Source organism: Parasteatoda tepidariorum, chromosome 5 (genome assembly GCF_982258835.1).
Source record: "Parasteatoda tepidariorum strain Cologne lab strain chromosome 5, Ptep-v5.0, whole genome shotgun sequence".
Taxonomy (NCBI): domain Eukaryota; kingdom Metazoa; phylum Arthropoda; class Arachnida; order Araneae; family Theridiidae; genus Parasteatoda; species Parasteatoda tepidariorum.
This window is the reverse complement of record NC_141759.1, coordinates 33,095,862-33,115,592: the sequence shown is the minus strand read 5'-3', so window position 1 is coordinate 33,115,592 and position 19,731 is coordinate 33,095,862. Positions and strand designations below refer to the sequence as shown.

General features: G+C 27.8%; 1 protein-coding gene across 1 annotated transcript in view; it reads left to right on the top strand.

Annotated features, from left to right (window-relative positions):
- The window catches only part of LOC107440951 (DDB1- and CUL4-associated factor 6), a 42,920-nt gene extending 23,965 nt beyond the window's left edge, over nucleotides 1-18,955 (top strand). The window contains exons 10-18 of the mRNA XM_087163621.1: nucleotides 1,303-1,482; nucleotides 3,437-3,854; nucleotides 5,124-5,289; nucleotides 6,925-7,190; nucleotides 10,328-10,487; nucleotides 11,819-11,975; nucleotides 12,627-12,715; nucleotides 13,986-14,091; nucleotides 15,416-18,955. Of these exons, the coding sequence (XP_087019747.1) occupies nucleotides 1,303-1,482; nucleotides 3,437-3,854; nucleotides 5,124-5,289; nucleotides 6,925-7,190; nucleotides 10,328-10,487; nucleotides 11,819-11,975; nucleotides 12,627-12,715; nucleotides 13,986-14,091; nucleotides 15,416-15,498 (1,625 nt within the window). The 3' untranslated portion in view covers nucleotides 15,499-18,955. The remainder of the gene's footprint in view (nucleotides 1-1,302; nucleotides 1,483-3,436; nucleotides 3,855-5,123; nucleotides 5,290-6,924; nucleotides 7,191-10,327; nucleotides 10,488-11,818; nucleotides 11,976-12,626; nucleotides 12,716-13,985; nucleotides 14,092-15,415) is intronic.
- The last annotated feature ends 776 nt before the right edge of the window (nucleotides 18,956-19,731 follow it).

Sequence of the window (19,731 nt, the reverse complement as noted above, 5' to 3'; positions counted from 1 at the left end):
AAAAGAATTGTGAAGCAAAATAAAATGTATGTTGCTTACAAACATTAATTATTACAATAATATTATTCAAAATGAATTAAGAATTAAACATTTGTGAAAATAAAAGGAATTCGTGTCTTCAAAAATGGAAGAAAGAATTAGATTTTTTAAATTAAGGAAATTTTCTGCTGAACATCAGGACTTACTGCGTATGTACATGTGTGGCATGTCACTATATTAAAAAATAGGATTTTTTAGTTGTGGTTCACATCAGCAGAAAAGACCCACTACTCCATTTATAGAATATGAAGCAAAAGAGATGCTTAGTTGATAACATAACAATTTCTTATTAATTTTACCAAAGCAAAATCAGATCTGTAACTTAACTGTTATGGGACAGGCTGTTAAAATATCCCAAAATGAATTATCTTGAGAACATGATAGCTTCTGGAAGGTTGACAGCACCCACTATGTAAACAGTCGTTGATTGGGTTCTAGTTTCGATTTTTATAAAATAAAAGAAAGCTTGTAAAATTGAAATTTTTGATTTTTAAGTTATTAAACATTCCATAAAATTCTTTATAAAAATAAGGATTTTAAAATTAGTGTTAAAATGAAAGTAAAAGATGTTAAAATAAAAGATATCAAAATAAAAATAAATAAAAGATGGGTGATTTTATATTCTGATGGATTAATTTATAAGAAATTAAAATTTTATTAATTATATAAAATAAACCATATTTTTCTGAAGAAACATCCAATCTATTTCATAGATTTATAAAGACTAATTATTATATTAAATTCTCGAAAAGAGTTGTTTGTGTAATTCTATTACTTAGCAACAAATAAAGGAAATTAGAAAGTTATGGGCATTATAAATATTATTCAAGAGTAGGAGAATGTGCTGAAAGGAAAGCAGCAATTTACCATTTAAAAGATTTATCTTAACATGCATCGACTGTCTTTAAAAATGTAATTTAAAAAAAAAATTAATATTCAAAGTAATAATACCACTTAACTAATGTAAATATTTACAAGGGAACTAACGCCCCATACAGGAGAGAAATAGTAATTTCGAGTTGAGGTATACTATCAAATTGATCTAGTTCATCAATGGTAATGTTTCAGCTTGTAAACCAAAGCTTGCAATCAAGTTCAGCCTTGTTTTTACTAACTGAATACATGTTAATTTTAATAAAATTGTTAATCAATTTATATTTTTCTGTTTTAAATGTGACAAAATTTTTTTAACTTATTGTCCATTCTTTAAACCAGTTTTTTTAAATCTGTTTTAGTTAATTATTCATCATATTTTTTATTTAGAACTTCTTCCTGAAAATACATCTAGAAATAGCATAGTGCGCACAATGACTGATATTTTGACAAGAATGTTCAATAACACTAGTCAGAACACTGAAAGATCTGAGGCATCTCACTCAGCATCAGCATCATCACACGGATCTTCATCTGAAGACATTGATGCTGCTTCAGATGAAGACAGAGGTCAGTTTTTCTTCTGTTCATATGTACCAGCTGTATAAAGGGTGTTTCAAAATTAATAAGAGCATCAAAGTAATGACAACTTTCCATAGAACCACATAGGGCCATAAACCATTATGGAACCATAAACCATGTAGAAAAGGTTAAAATCGCAAAAAATGCACTATCTCATAGTACAGATTGTCATTGCTTTGACAGACATCAAAAGCACACTTGGCATGTCAAGAAATCATTTGCAGGTCTCCCCCGGGTCATGGAGAACAGGGAAAACCTTAATTGTCGGGGAATTTTATTTTTATCTTAAAAAGCAGGGAGAGGTTTTTTTTTGCAAAAACCTGGAAAATTCCTAAGTAATAAATACCTGGAAAATAACCAGTTATAGATTTTTCAGTAACAATGATCAGTTTTTTTAAATTCAATTTAAATAAGTCTAACATCTATTACAATTATTTGTTATAAAAGCTGACATTTTAATAAAGTTTTTCCATGTTTCCATCCTCATTCTATGATATTTTTTTGCTTACAAAATCTAATATTTGACATTATAAATAAGAAAATCAAAGTTTTCCAATGAAAAATTGAATGGTATGGATAAAATATTATTTGGATTTACAATGAAATTTTCCACAAATACCTGGAAAAGTCAGAGAAATTTTTTCTGAAATTTAGTAGGAACCCTGTAATTTTTATGTCATTGTGCAATGACATCAACTAGCTCCGCTTCGAAAAACTTTAGTCAAATTAAGTCATTTTGTAGTTAAATTATTTAAATTATTTTTTGTCATTGCTTATCTGTGTGACATTAAAACCTGCATGGGATTTTTGCAATTTTCACCCTCTCAGCAGGGTTTGTGACCCCATGTTCTGTGGTAAGTTTTCATGCTCTTGATACCTTTTACCACCCTGAAGTTGTCGAGTATTTTTTACTGTGTAACAAACAGTGTATGTTTTATCTTAAATATCCCTTGTTAATCTATATTCTTGTGCAAGAATTAAATTTTTTCTTATTCAATATGTTGCAACTACATTTCATAATTTTTGTTTATCTTTTATGTAATACAAACAAGTACAATTCTTTGTATGTTTTTTTTTAATTCAAAATTCCAATTAATTATTTATCATGAGACTTTTTTAAGATTACTTAATATTTGGAGAAAAAAATGAATAAATTGAGATCAAACTCACTATTTTTAGAGATCAAAAATGCTGTCATCAGAATATGTAATAAAAATTTTTAACCATATAGTCAGAAAATGGCCTTTTTTAACATATGATTCTTCATAATGTTCTTAAATGGGAACCTTGATTATTGGATTATCACTGATGAATTGATTAAAAGGAGCAAAGTAGTATTGATTAAAGCAAAGTATTAGAACAATTTTTTTTTTTTTTTTTTGAAATATAAATACTACTAGAAAAATTTAAAAAAGATTCTATTTGTTTGGATTATTTTATTTTAATAAAATGAAATACATACACAATTTTTTATTCATGGTAATATTGTTAGGAGAAAATAATATTTTTGAACATAAATTTTTATTTAAATATATGTCTACTGAAAGTAACAATGAAATTAAAATATAATAAAAGTATTCTTATATTAGATATATTGTTCATAAATTCAATGGTAGAAATTATTTTTCGAAAATCATTTTGTGATTGTTTACGTGAAATGATATAAATGTTATACAATGTTTTTGCTTTATTTAAATTTGTATGTTTTTATCATGTTAAACTAATACTCAATGTTGGAAAAAAACAGCTTATTATATAAAGTTGTAATAGGCTGGAAAGATTATAACTTTTGTAACAAGTAATTTTTTAATCCAAACTAAATATATATGTCATTTTTTCTTTTATAATATATTAAATTTTAACATAAAGTTTTTTTTTATTTATTTTTTTATTTTGTTTCAATTTTTTCAGTTTTCATAAATTAATGTGATTTTAATTTTAGCATTAGTAGAGCCATCTACCCAACAAGAACCTGCAGTATTTGAAAACCAACCAATGGATATCGATAGTTCAGAGCCAGTGACTAATGAACCATCAGATCTTCAAACTGGAGATTTGGCACAAGGATCATCAATTCAAAATCCCAGTGAAGATAACCATGATAGTGTGCCATCAATTACTTATAGTGCCTTTGAAAGTGATAGACTTACTGAAAATGTTACACAAACTGTTGAAACAAATAACGAAAGAAAAACTTGTGATAAAAACCCCAGTGATTTGAAAATGGATATGGACAATACTGAAGAAAACCCAAATCGTGAGGCTTTAACTTCTCTGCCAGGATGTTCTTCTGATTCTGCAGATAATTATGATGATATTAAAGCAAGTTTAGAATCTAGGAGAAAGGATTTGATCGAAAGGTGAGATGATTTTTGCGACAAAAGCTTGTTTTTTTTACATATGTGATGTGTTTCGTATATTCAAAGCAACTGAGGATCAGAATTATATCTAGCATTATGTAATAAGACTCTTGATGATAAAAAATTTTTGTATGTAACATCAATAGTGAACAAACAACTTTCACTAGTTAAATTATTACTATTTTTTTAATTAAAAATTTTATTTTGCGAAGAAAGGGACCTTAATTAGGTAAATATCAAACTTAACTTAAATGGATACGTTTGAAAGCAAAAATTAATATTGTCTTTTGAAATTTTTATAGTGACATAAATTTTTTTCCATATTTTCGAGAAGTGGACATAGTTTTTTCTGCTCCAAACATAAGTTGTTCAGTGCAAAACTCCCTGTTTTGAGCACTTTCTGCTTTTAGGCAGGTTGATAATTATTGAGTTGCATAAAACTTACCTTAATAACTTATAACTCTCCTTAATAACTTATAACTTCAACCACCAAGTTGTAAAACTTGGTGGTTGAAGGTAAGGGATATTGGAATTTTTTTTGAGAAAATTGTTATTCATTTTTTGTTGAAATTGTCAAAATATTTATTAAATTTTGGGACATGTACATCTTTATTAAAACCATTTATGTGTTAACATTTGTGCAACACCATAGTCTTTGACAGCAAGCAAATCAAACATTTATAAACTATATCTATAGTTACTTTTAAAATTTGCAGTAGTTGTATTTTAAATTTTATTTTTTATTTCTAATATCTCAATACTTGTCATTCTGGATATATTTTTTTAATAAAGCTTATTTTATTTAAAACTGACATTGAACATCTAACCCAATTATGAGTTTACGGCTATCAATTTTCAACACTGTATCCTTGTAATTTTGAACCTGATCCAGAAGACTACAGAACTCCCAAATCAAGAATTAGGACAAGCTAGTCTTTGTAAAGGACTTTTTGATGGAACTAACTCACATTTGCATTACATGGAGAGGAAACCCCCATGGTTACCCCAATGACAAGGGGATTCCAACCCATGATCTGTCTACCACGGACGATATTTTACGTCAGCACTGTGGTCGATGTGAGCTGAGTGCAGAATTTCTATCGACCAGCCACGCAAGTTGGGTCACCTCATTGTGAGGCAAGCACACTATCCCCTGAGTCCCCTCGGCTGTTTTATTATCTATTATTCAAAATTATTACACTAATACTTTGCATATTTGTTATATTCTGTTACAGCTTTTCCTTGTTTTAAACTTATTTAATTTTTAAGGCATGGTTCTGAACCAATGGTGAACTTACATTACTCTGGTCAAAGTGTAAACAGTGGCCTTATTACAATGGATGTAGCCACCTCTAGTACACCAAATGAAAGGCAATGGTTAGAACAAACTGCATCAGAATTGCCTGAGCTTCCATCTTATGAAGAATCTTCTCATGTGAGTATAAAAAAATTTCTGAATTTTATATCAATTGCACAGTAGATAAAATGGGCTAATAAATATTTGTTGCTATTTCTGTTTTAAATATTTCTTTATTTTCTCTGATATTACTCAGAATATTTAACTTTGCAAAGTATATTTGTGTAGTCCTAACTTAAAACTAATGACTTTACTTCAACAACAAAAAACTTCTACCATATTCTTTGAAAAAGTAGTGCAAAGCAAGGAAAATTATATGAGTTTTTCCCAGGTTTAAAATGTTTGAAAAATTAAAGAAATTTTTGTAACTATCCGCGTATTACCTGCATGAAATTATATCAATCCACATGCGTTGCTAGCTAAATTACACTATGTTTTTTATGAAATAATCTTTTTTAAATACCTTTTGTTTTACTTCAATGTTAGATAACAATGTAGTAAACTGCAAGGTCAGAGTTAGTCTCGTAGTTCTACTAGTCCACTATTTGTAGTTTGTCGTTAAATTTCATAATTATTAATATAAGTTGAAGCATTTATTAGAATAAATACCACAATGAATACTACTAATTTTAATGTTATATTATGCATCCATGTGTAAACATAGCTGTTCCTAATACTTTTTGAACTTCCTATCTATTGTATACTAATGTCTGCTTCAATAAAAAGCATAGTAAGGCTAGTGTTATTCATTTTTGCATATATTTTCCTTTTATGCCTTAGATAATAGTGAGCATTTTCTTTGAGTCATATCTCATACTATTACTGGCATTAAAGCAGTTTGTTTTAATGACCTGGTATATTTTACAATAAAGTGAAAAGTGCAGTTAATAAAATTTGAGCTGAGATGACTCAGAGGAAAGCGCAAACAACTCCCTATGAGAGGTCTCTGGTACTAATTCTGGCACTGACAGTTCAACTTGAAGACTATTCCCGGCTCGAACTGATCACATTGTTGATGTGAAATATATCCCAAATGAAAAACATAGCTTCGGCTAAAATTCCAAGGATATTTTAACCCAAAGTAGGTAGTAGGGGAAATGCCCGGTGGCTAAGTGATAACACTTTGCGCTCCCATGCCACAGGTCCAGGGTTCGATCCTGGGACCGGGCAAGGTTGACTCAGCCTTTCATCCTTTCAGTGGGTCGATAAATGAGTACCAAGCATGATTGAGAACTAAACACTGGGGGTTTTGCGTTCGGCTGACCACCTGACCGGAACGTCTGCACCCCAGAGCCGAAAGTTAAGAAAACTGAGATGGGCACTATAAGCCTTGGCCCTCTATGAGCTGTCGTGCCACTGAGTTTAGTTTAGTAAGTAGTAGGGGATTTTGACCAATTTTACTATTTAAATTAAAATATTTGTGATATTAAGTGTTATATTTTATTTTTTAAATTTAAAGAAGTTTGAGATCACAGCTATGGAAGGTTTTCTTCTCCGTGTGAAGCAAATGCGGGTTAGTTTCAGAAAAAAATCCCCACAAAAACATGTTTGTCTAAATGCTTGATCCAGAAATTCCTTTATCTTCTGGGTGAGGTTTGAAATTGCAAGACTTTAAAGTTGAATATTGATCGCTGAAATCCAATATGAATTAACAGCTCAACGTCGTTATAAAATTAGTATTGTTATTTAATTCTCAATCATATCGATTTTTAGCCTCAAACACCAGTAGTTCATCATACGCCTGCAAATCTATTATCTGGTTCTGATAGTGAGACTGAAGCTGCAGTACAAACTATTCAACCAAACAGTAATCTACCCACAATTCAATCAGACACTAGCAGACCTTTGACTTTCACTGAACGAGCAGATGCCGCTGAAGATGAATTAGAATTAATGGTTGAAGTTGATTCTTGTTCTTGGGATAGTGATGAAGACAATGCTAGAGGCAGACAAGGATCACCTAGTCGCAGAAACAGAAGGTATGTATGTCATCTGATTTCATTCATTGATGCATTAATGTGTGCTTCAATATCTTTTTCATTTTTATTCCTTTTTAGTTTATAATGTTTGACACCAGAGCTGGTTGGTTTAAACAGGTTATCCGCGCACCTGGAAAGTCATGAATTTCGGTATTGGACAAAATTTGTCATGAAATGTCATGATTTTAAGTATTTTTTATTTTTTTTAAATCATGGAAAGTCATAGATTTAAGTCGACAAAAAAATATTATTTTCAAAATGGATTTTACCCCTCCCCTCAATTGTTCGAATGTCTAAGTGTGTAACAAAATTCCCACTCACAGTTATGTTTTATTAAAATACAGTAGGGAACCGATTATCCGGAACGACCGGGACCATCGCTATTCCGGATAGCTGATTTTTCCGGTTTTTTAAATCGCTACAAAAAGCCGTTTTTTTTTAATGTAAACCCTACTTAAAAAAAATAATAATATTTGGAAATAATCTTAAAAAGAAGAAAAACGATGAAGTAATACAGTAATGATTATTTATAAAATGATGGTATGGTAAACATCCTTCAAAAAACAAAGAAAAATCCTAAAATTTTATGAGGAAAAAAAATTTTTTTTTTTTTAAATGGCAGGAAAATGTATAGAATTTCGTTCCGGTTTTTTAGTTTTCTGATTTCTGGATAACGGGTTCTGTACTGTATAAAATATTTTAATCATGTTCTTTAAAAATTATGGTGTTCTTTTTAAAAATGAAAGGAAAGGGATCATTTCGAGAGTGAATTATCTTTTAAACATCTATGATTTCAGAATTTTTATTATTATTTTTATTTTTTTATTTTATCAATTTAAAATTATAGCTTAAGCAAGCCCGTCATTGACGAAATTTTTTATTCTGAAATGAGAACAGAAAAACAGGAGTATTTCTTTCCTTTCCGATGAACAAAAAAAGTATCTTTAGAATATAATTCTGCAGAAAAAAAGAAAAATATTAAATGCTTTTGTATTTTTTTCAGCTATTTTATTGCTTCAACTCTTTTTTTACTCTATTTCTTAAATTTTGAAATCTATAAATATGAAGATGCAGAGTATAACAGTTTTGGTTATACCTATCATTTCAAAGAATGTTATTATAATGCTTTTTTAAATTTATTGTTGTGTTTTTGTCGGAGAAAATAGTAACTTCAGGAAAAATTCTTGGAATTAGTCATGAAAAGTCATGAATTTGAAAATCTAAAATGTAGCAGATACCCTGTTTAAATCAAACAGTTTTTTAAAAAACTAACCTTTTTTGTTTTTGTTTTTTAAAAAAAAAACCTTAATAGTAATTTAATTTTCTATTTTTTATGTTATTGTAGTACTTTTTTAAATAAATTCATTAGAAAAAATAGTAAATTTTCCCTTGAAAATCTTTTCAATTTTAAGTTCAATAACTGATGTGTGTTACTTTACCTAAACATTAATATGTAGTTTTTAATTGTTTATGTAACATTGTGCTTTTGCAAAGATACCTATAAAATAAATTACCTATGAGCAAATTTAAAATTAAGTCATAAAAATTGCTTAAAATGAAAGACCATCTACTACTTTGTGTTTGGATAGTTTTTAAAAATGGAAATAATGTCAACCTCTAAATTTAAAAAAAAAATTTCTTGTTAAATAATATTAAGCTTACAGCCAAAAAAAAAAATTATACTTTTAAGATTTTTTACACATGAATCTTAAGATGTCGTGATATTTTTGATATTATTTTTAAACTTTCTAATAACAAACAAAAATGAGTCTATATGAATTGGAGAGGTGACAGCAATTGTGATTTCTTGCAAACTGTTAATCTTTTTAAATTCCAATTTTCTACTTGTGTAGACAACTTTACTACTTGTCTACGACTTTGCTACCTGTGTAGTAAAGTTGTTGGTCGATTTGAGTCCTGCTAACTCTCTGGCTTTAGACCTGTGTCAGGTGTATAAATGGGAGGACCTGTGTACAGTCATCATACAGCTGTCAAAACTTTCCTCTTTGTTAAAGCTTTTCTAATTTAAGTGTATTTAGTTTCTCATTTTAATTCCTTTTTAGAATCTTTTTTTTTAACATTTTGAAATGTCAGCTAAGCTAAAAACAAAACAAAAAAATAAAGAATTTTAACAATGTTTCAATAAAGTTATGCATTAATGAAGTCTATATTAATAAATCTATTCTTAAATAACAGATTTTTGAGTAACATTTCGATTCAGAACGAGAGTTTTCATTCATTTGATGGGATCAATACAAAATTATGTAAAATCAGTCATAAAAAAATTAATAGGTACCTTCAGTGTGTTATTCAAGTTAAAGTTGGAAGCATTAACCAATCCTCACAGAGATTCGACCTGTGTGAAAGTATTTAATGAATGGCATAAACATCCAGACTTAATTCTGTTCTTGTCAAAACAAACTGGACTTGGAAGGCAAATCAGATTAACGTTTTTAAAAAGCGTTTTTAAAAAATTTTCAAAACAGCCTATCAATCTGTTTTTCTAAAAAATAGAGCAATTCATTATAATTTTTATTTTTTAGGGTAAATAAGTTACTTAGCGTTCTTAAAAGGTGCTTATTTTCGATTTTCGTTTCATACATGCTCTTAAAAGTCCTATTTTCAGTAGGTATTTTTAAAAAGTTCTTAAATGTTTCTTTTCCAAAATGAGATTTTTTCTTCACATTGTCTATGAAGAACTTATGTATGAACTTATGTATGACTTCAACAATAGGATGAAAACATTTTTATTAAAGTACATGAAGTTCTTTAAAATATTATTTGAGGGCTTTAAAGGTGCTTATTTTTGGGTGAAAAATTTGGCTATGCACACTGTTTTATAAATTTAAAGAATGTGTAAAGTTATTTATTTCTTTATTTTTATTATTTATTGTTTACTTATGCTATGTCTTGATTGCAAAGAGTGTCAGAGATTTTAAATTTCTGAGATTGGCAGATCTGCAATTTCCAGTTTTGTTAGGAATGGTAAGAAATTTCATTTACTTTTGTTACATGTTTCAAAATGTCTGAGCATTTGTCTTGAGCTAAATGAAGTAAAATCTACTGTAATAAAAATTTTAATAAAACTTAATTTTGATTTTTTTTTAATTAATTTAATTGCAAAATTACTTTTGTAGAACAAGATGTGATAGGCATTCTGACGACTTTATGTGTTCACTCAATGAAAAAGTCAAAGCTGCTAATGATGAACTTAAGAGAGAAGAAGTTACCCTGCAAAATGTTACTCAACCCAGAGTGAAGAGAAAGTATACAGGCCATAGAAATGCAAGAACCATGGTAAATATACTAATTTTCTTTATTTTCTAAATATGCCACCTGTGGAGCTCAAAATAAACAGTGGTTTATTGATCCGAGACTGCTAAAATCTGGCATTATTTTCCATTAAATAAACATCTATATCACCAATTGCTGTCAATCAAATGGGCAAATCAAAAATCAAATGTTAGTTTCGGTCATCCTCTACATCATTTTACTTCTGGTGCCTAGTTGAGATCAACACTAGAAATTCTGTCTTCGTCTATTTTTATTTTATGACCGGTTAAGCGTAATTTTAATTTCTTCATCCTTGGGTTTTATTTTTATTTCTTGTTATATCATTTCATTGAATATGGCGTTATGCAGTAAAAGTATTCTTAATAATTATTTATTCAAATTTAATTTCTGTCTTAACGTTTTATTTGTACTCTTAATTGTGTACATGGTTTTGACGTGTTTAATTTAAGCGTAATTTTAATTTCTTCATCCTTGGGTTTTATTTTTATTTCTTGTTATATCATTTCATTGAATATGGCGTTATGCAGTAAAAGTATTCTTAATAATTATTTATTCAAATTTAATTTCTGTCTTAACGTTTTATTTGTACTCTTAATTGTGTACATGGTTTTGACGTGTTTAATTTTTTTGAGAATTCATTCAGTTTATGTAGAAAAAAAACACGATCAGCAGTTTTACATTACCAAATTTTTCGGGTAAAGAATTCAAGGATCATACGCATTATTTTTAGAAAACGCTGTTACAAATCTTGTCTCATGAAGCTTTGTAGTTCACAATTAATGATTCCTTACTTTCATCCAATTTTAAAAATCATCAATTAACAATTAAATACCATAAAAAAAGATCATCCTCTCAATTTCGTTTCTAAGAAAAATGTTAAGCGGCATATTCACTGTATCATCGTTTTAAGATTTTTGAAATTCTACTCTTATTTTATTTGACTAAGAAAGTCTTGAACTTAGTTTAAAAATTTTTTTAATGAATATTGGTATGCAAGAATATTAACTACTTGAAGCAGGTTATTTCTTTAATTTAACAGTAGTGTAAAAAAATTTATATATTGATCTCAAAATGTCATTATTTGTCCAGTGTTCCATTCATAAAATTATGCTGGATTTATCATTAAAAAAAATTTTCGGTTCTGAACAAAGTAACTCTGAAATTAAAAATACAGTTTGTCCGTGATTTAACAAAGCCCCATTATCTATTTATAAGTTTGATATCAGTTTTTGATTTATTAATCTTAAATAATGGTATTTGAAATAAAATAGCATATATTTGTTGATTAAATTGGTGTATATTATTTAATCTGTAATGTAAATTATCTTTTCTAGATCAAAGAATCAACATTTTGGGGTGATAATTTTATAATGAGTGGTTCTGACTGTGGTCACATATTTATTTGGGATAGATATACTGCAGAATTAATTATGCTAATGGAAGCCGATCACCATGTTGTAAACTGCTTACAACCTCACCCTTTCGACCCTAGTAAGTGTGACTACTGTTATATTTATTGGGAAAAAAAAAATTTTCTTAGATATTGATTACAATAGATCTTTTAGATGTCTTGAATTTGATAGTTTTATTTTAGAAATAAATTCTTTGTCATCCAGATCACTTCATGTCTAATAACAGAACGAAATGCTATAGAAATATTACATCAAGAGATTAATATAGTACTGCTTTTAGCAAAGTTTATCACAATTTATTGTTACATAAAAAAGTTAATTATTATTAATATGTAAATCCATTTAGGGTAAAATTAATTAAGGCGTTACAGGGAGGTAACCTGGTCAAGTTGCTAAAAATTGGAATCACATAATCTTAGAGTTAAGAAACTTATTGATATGATCTAAAATATAAAGTTATTGATATGAATTATTTATGTCTGGTGAGCCAAGACATTTTGTAGGTTTAAAGAACATAATGAATCAAGTTTTATACTGAAATTTTTTCCTCCATCTGTATGCATTCAGTTCATTATAAATTGCACACCTAATTTCACAAATGTAATAAACATAAATATATATTAAACTAAAAAGATTGTTATACTTTTAGAGCTTATTTTTAACCTTCTTTATTTATTCATAACATTCCATCAAGTTAATATTTAATTTTGTTGAAATATTTATATTCTAGTCCTTGCATCGAGTGGTATAGATAATGATATTAAACTATGGGCACCCACTAGAGAAGAACCTTTCTTTGATGTGGACAAAGCTAATGAGGTATTTGAAATATTTTGTTTGTGCATTTATTTCTTAAAACATAAATGTAAAATATATAGTATATTTATATGCAAGTAAACGTGTATTTATAAGTGTATTATTTAGGTATTTATAAACAAGAAACTGAATAATTAATCTGTACATCACACAAAAAAACGAATCACATTTAATGCATTTTAATTTATTGAATTTTCTCGTACTAGTTCTGAATCTTAGTTCTGAGGTGTGTCCTCAAATATTCTAATTAGTTAGTGCTGACAATATTTTGGGTTACAAAATCAGACTCAAAATCACTCTTTCTCTAAATGAAACAAACCTTTTTTTCTATGAATTATAATTCCTGACCCCCAAATTACAGTTTCAATAGTTTAGTCAAGAGAGCAGTCAAAAGTTTAGACCCTGTAATGTTAATTTTATTATTTGCATATATCACCATATCTCAAGAACTTTTGAAGAGAAATAAAATAAGTTTGCACACAACTATAAAATTCTGACATAACTATGATCATGTCAGAACTATGAACTTTTAAAATTTTTAATTAAATTCCTCAAGAACTATTTGTCTGATTTTTTTCAAATTTTGTATTTTGCCGTATAAAATTACATTCTTTAAAATTATGTACAAATTTGTATGTCTTTCAATTCAAAAATTTTTCAACTATTATTAAATAAAATAAATAATTGTTAAAATTTATTTTTTAAATTGAATTATCATTGGATAAAGATGGATAAAGAAATTTTATATTTGTGTGCAAAAGTTTTCAAGTTGCTTAAAGGTTCTTGAGATATGGCTAAGTACATAACAAATAAAATTAGCATTAAGTGGTTCAAACTATTAGGTTCATATTTTCCGGATTGTGGGTAGCCACTATATTTTGGGGTACAAAGAAGTATATTTATGTTACTTAAAGTATAGTATATTTATGTTACTTAAAGTATCGTCTGCACCAACTAATTAGAATATGTTAGGTCATTATCTTGAACCATTAAGATTGAGTTGCAATATGTGAAAATTGAATCATTATGTCATAAATTATTCAGGGTAATTTTTTTTTTTGTCGGTTCCAATTAGAATATACTAAATAAATCGTGCTAACTATTAAGTTATAAAATCGTGTAACTTTTTCGTATTAAATGTTTGTTTGTTTTTCAACAGATTTCTAATTCTCATAGTACTGTAGACATTTTTAAAAGTTAATTCAAAAGAACAGTTTAAAACATAAGCTCTTTTATGTTTTTAATTTAGTTTTGTTTTTAATTTTCAATTTAGATTATCAAACGAAATGAAGTTATGCTAGAAGAGACAAAAGATACCATTACTGTTCCAGCATCTTTCATGTTTCGTATGTTTACATCATTAAGCAATTTTAGAACTGGTAAGAAATTAATGTTTAGATTTGAAATTTACAAAAATATTTTATTTTGGTTTGAGTTGTAATCTTTTGTTATATGTCTTTTCCTTACTTGCTGTCTTCTACTTAAAAAAGTTTTTCGTTTCGGCTCGAATTTACTGTTTCAGATTAACTATAAATTTTTCTTCAGAATTCTGTTTCGAATTCACCTTTACGTTTTCATTCAAAAGTCATATTTTCTATTGAAAATAGCAATATGATAATGATACTTATCCTTATGATCTAATTCAGATCAAATTCATGAGTTTATTGCTGTTCATGGAAATATTCTTCTACCAATTTGTAAAATTGTTAATATTTTTAAAAATTTAATTTTTGAATTTTCATGCTCCATAAACAATTTTGAGATTTAAAAGAATGTTTAATTTATATGCTATATAGAAATATTGATTACTATCTAGAAAAATTTTTTGTTTCTATTTAACCTTGTTTATTTAAACTTTTTACTTTAAATTGAATTAAATTAATCCTGGCTTTCTAAATAAAATAAAAAAGCATTTATCTATATTCTTAATTTTAAAATAAAAGTTCTTTACTATCGTTAAAATCTGTGTTTGTAAATATTAATAAAAAATTACACACCATTTGTTTGTTTTTTTTAACTAGATATGCTTAGGCCATATCCAGTTTGTACAATTGTTGGCACACTTGAAAGTACAGATAAAAACTTCCTTATAAGTAATAAAAATTTTGTGATGATAATGATAAATCACCAAATGTTTGTTTTTTCTTGTTCTGTTTCATCAGTTTTTTTTTTTTTTTTGTCAAGAGATGGAGCCACTAATGAATTTTTATGTATTTTAACTCTCCTTTTCTCATTGGCTGATTCTGTTTTAATTATTAACTGCTTATATTGCATTATTAAAATAGGTATTAAATGTATTGCCTCTGACAGCATCTTGTTTAAATTAAATATTATTTATCTTTATTGGTAACTGCTCTGAATATTAGTATTACATAAAGCGCAATGCAATATTGAAGTCAACTTACCTATATCAATCTGATATTTAATGAGTGTTATCTGTTTTCTAGAGCGAACTAAGCAATATTTCTCTTGATTGGTTACTGCTCAATGTACTATAATGTAAAAGCTGATTCAATACTGAAGTCAAATTGGCCGTATCAATAGGATAATTAGTCATTATGATCTACTTCTCTAGGGCGAGCTAATTATTTCATTTTATTGGTAACTGCATAGAATATTAAAGCGTAAAATCTGTTTCAATGTTGAAATCAAGTCCCCTATATCAAGTCCCCAATATTTAATGAGTATTATCTACTTCCCTAGGGCGAGCATATAGATGGAGTCGTGCAGCAAGAGAAATGCGAGCTGCTCGGGAGAGAGAAAACCAAGAAGCTGGCAGACGATGATGGACTTTGCCTTATTTTTGAATATTTTAAATCTGCATTTTGCTGTTTGTTTAAAATCTATGCATTTTTGTTTAAGACATTTAGAACTAAGTTTTCATAGGGGTGATTGCTTTGCAAGTGATAAAATCTTGATTTTCAATCATGTAATTGAAAATAAGTCTACAGCAGTGTAATATTTTGAAAAAAGTTGCTCACAATCATTTTACCCATAAATACAAATTTATTTGCAATTACTGCATTTCAAAAGACCTTTTTTTTTCCTTATAAAATTATTTTTTGGATTCATGATTTTCCCCTAATTTTATTTTATTTTTAAAACATTTTCCAATGTTTATAAATAACCTCTCTGCTGGAAATTTTTTATCATACACTTTTAAAAATTTTGTTTTTTCATTTAAAATATAGTCTTTCATATTTATATCAATAATTTTATGTGGAGTATAATCTTATTTAATTAAAACTATGCAATCCATATTTTCCAAAATAATTTGAAGATTTTTCGAATGCTTTATTTTCTGATCGGGGATATAATTTTCTTGTTTAAAGTTTAAATAAATTTCTATAAATCATTCTTAACTTATTCTGCACACAAAATATTCTAATGAATTGTTTTCCAAACACATTATTTTAGTTTGTTTTTATTTCATATGTGTTTCCTCTTTTACTTCCTATTTGCAATGTCATACTTAGTAGTAATAGGACAATATTAAATTTATTTCTAAATTATATGGATAAATAATTATTTCCAAGTATTATATCTAATCCTTTGCACGTTAAACCTCTACCCTGTTTGAAGTAAAATATTGTTTTCCTGCATACCAAATCGTTTTTATCTATGTCATTCACTACTCAAGAGGTTTGCCTTCTTTAAATCAACAGGGGAATTTCGTCCCAATGTTCACAAGTAATCTCTGTTTTTTTTTTTGTTTTTTTTTTTTTTTTTTTTGTTGAGCTTACTATTGATCAGCTTACCTGAAGTATGTGTTGTAGTTTATGTTTGGTCCAGTATAATTAATTCTGGCTTTTGAACCATTATATCTGATTTCTATATTTAAGCATGTAAAAGAAAGCTTTCCATTTAAAAAGCTGTACAAATTTGACTGAAAAAATTGGATAATTGCAGCAATCTATATTTATCTATTATAGATGATTATTCCAATGTATGCAATAAAAAATTTCTTGTAACCTTAAGCAATTATAAAAACTTTTTAAGTCCATCTTTCTACATCTGAAAAAGTATTACAAAGTCCATTACTCTGGAAAATCATATGGATTATTACAATTCATAAAATATTTATGAATTGTAATATTTTAAAGTATTTCCTTATGGTGTATCCTCCTGAATACCATACTCAGGGCCCAGTAAATTAGCCAAATATCAAAAGTATTCGCCAATATTTGAAAGTCTTCGCCAAATGCAGGTCTTAACAATTTTTTAGATATATTTTTCCTCCCAGTGGAAAAATCATTCACCAAAACACAATTTTATTCGCCAAAATTACGATTTTATCGCATTTGGTGAGGTGGTGTGGTGCCTTATCTCGGGCCCTGGTACTCATGGGTAGGAGAGAGACAATTGTACCCGGACCCAGGACTGCTGAAGGTCCAGCAAAAATTTCTTACAAAAGGTATAGTGTTTATTATTTATAAAGTATAGTTTTTTTTTTTGAAGAAGTTTGCAGATAAATTCTTTATAGCTCTATAAAAACTACAATTTTGTGTAAAGGATCTACAAAATATGAAAACAAGGCTTTTTGCTCTTTGAGGAAGGAGCCCGTAAAACGTTTGTTCAGTCTTCGTCTCCTCCAAGATGATATCTACTGTACTGAATCACCTTGTATATGAAGAGGCTTGAGGAAACAACGATAAGCTTCATTTTTATGGAGAAAATTTTTGATTTAAGACAATGATTTCCATGAAAGCAAGAAGTGTTATATATATATAGTGATATGATCTACTAGGAATACTGGAAATTTGTGATGTATTTATGTGGAAATAGATTAAGAATTTGATGTAGAAGTGGAACCTTTGGAAAAACTGAACTTTTAGTTAAACCTAAACCTTTATAATGCATCTGTGAGCGCAGTTAGTTATGTTATATCTACCATAATTCTAACTGTAAGATCATTTTATACATATGCACTCCTTTTACTTCAGATTACTGAAAGCAGTGTCTCTACATTAGTAGCTCAAAAGAATTTCTCTAAATTTGAACCAGTTCTGGATCAAAACACCCTTACTTTGGATATGGTCACATGATATGCTGTGCCAATCATCATTTTTCACCATAGAGCTGGTTTTGTCTAAAAAACAGTTCATTAAAAAGTAGCGTTGAAAAGCTGGCTTTTATTCCCAAAATCAGGTTTATTAATTGTGCATTTGAGGAGAAGTACAAGCAAGCAATGTCTGTAAATTACTTAAGTCATTGGTACAGTGCCTGAAAATAATTGTTTACTCACAAGCGCAGTATTCATTGATACAGTAATTTAATTTGTGTCTAGATATGTTTGAATAATATGTTTAACCAGTTATTAAAAGTAAAGTTCTGTGTATTACTGTATAAAAAAAAGTGTTCAAGACGTCGAAATTTTAGCATAAGAAAATAATTGTTATTGCTCATCAAGCTTTATTCAATTCATTATTGTTTTGCCTGTATTTTGTTTTTAAAAAATTTTGTGTGTTTCTTATTTCAGTTATAAATTATTAACATTGTCAAATCCTTATCAACCTGTCAAATTATTATTCAAAAAAATCTAATTAATTTCATTTTTAAAATTATATTTAAGTTTTGAAGTTAATATCCTTGAAGTAGAAATATGTTTTAAATGTTGTAATTAAATATTGTATTAAATCTTATTGTTTAATATTATTATTAAATGCTAAAAGTGTTTTAATTTTATAATGCATAACTTAAATTAATTTAATACAATTCGATAAAAAAAATTCTTTAGCTGCTGTGTTTAATGCATTCAATAGCAATCACCCCTAACTAGTGAGATGAAAAAAATGTGGCTTGCTTGTTGAAATGTTTTATTTATTTGAATTGTTTGTTTTTCATATGTGGAAGAATTGTTTTGTTTACATATTCTGTTGGAATTTTTTCAAACCCTTATTTTATTTAAAATATTATTGAAAATTCTTATTTAAAATGTCAAATATATTTGTAATTTCTGTTAATATAATTAGTTATTGCATTAACTGAATCTTTTGAATGATATTGAGATAGATGTTTCCTTGTTTTTGATAAATTTGTTACACTGCAATTGAAGTATTATTTCCAACTATTTATAAAATTAAAATCATTCACAACTCTCTTATCCTGAGAATATTTATTCTGTTGAAATTTTATTTATTGTAGGTTTAGAGCTTCAACTTTTTCTTTCACTAACATTATGTAGCTTGAAAGGTTATGGGCAATGTTGTGTGAAAGGTTGTAAATAAATAGTTAAGATACTTATGTTGTTGTCACATTATTTTGTACTATCTTCAAACAAATTAATTTCTATTTTATGTGTACAGGGTGCCTAAAAATCTAAGAAATAAAATTTTAGGGTATGTAGGAGGTGTTAATGTTACAGTGCACCTACCAACACTAAGCTCCTATGATTCATAGAGCTTGTTTTCTACCTGAGCAGAGCTCTCAAGTGTTAGTGTATCAATAGCTTAAATCTATTAATACAGGGTATGTTAATACAAGACTCGTCTGATCTGCCACTTCATTCGAACTATATGACTTTCAGTGTTTCACAAGTGTGCATTCTCGTTTGACGGTATGTTAATTCAAATTAGAAGCGGACGACTCTGAAAACAACAGCTTTTTTTTTAAAAAGAAAAAAAAGACAACAATTACTCACAACTAAAAAATTCCCACTTTCACTATCTCACTAAAATTAGTATTATATGCAGGCATAGCAGTTCACCACTGTCATCATAAGTTTTTGCCCTTTGAGACAGAATTTTTATTAAACATATTTTTCTTACTTTTTTTTATTAAGGTCGAAATAAATTAAAATTATTATATTTAGCTTTTTAATAATTTATGGTTATAAAATTCAATATGAAACACTGATTTCTTTATCTGGGTTAAAGGTAAAATCTTCCTAACACAGCTCACTTCCAAACATTAATATTTTGAATTCTCTGTTATCTAAAACTAAGAGAAGAGAAACAGTTATTCATCACTGAAATTTCTGAATCAATTTTTGAATATGAATGTTTAAAAAAATTCAAACT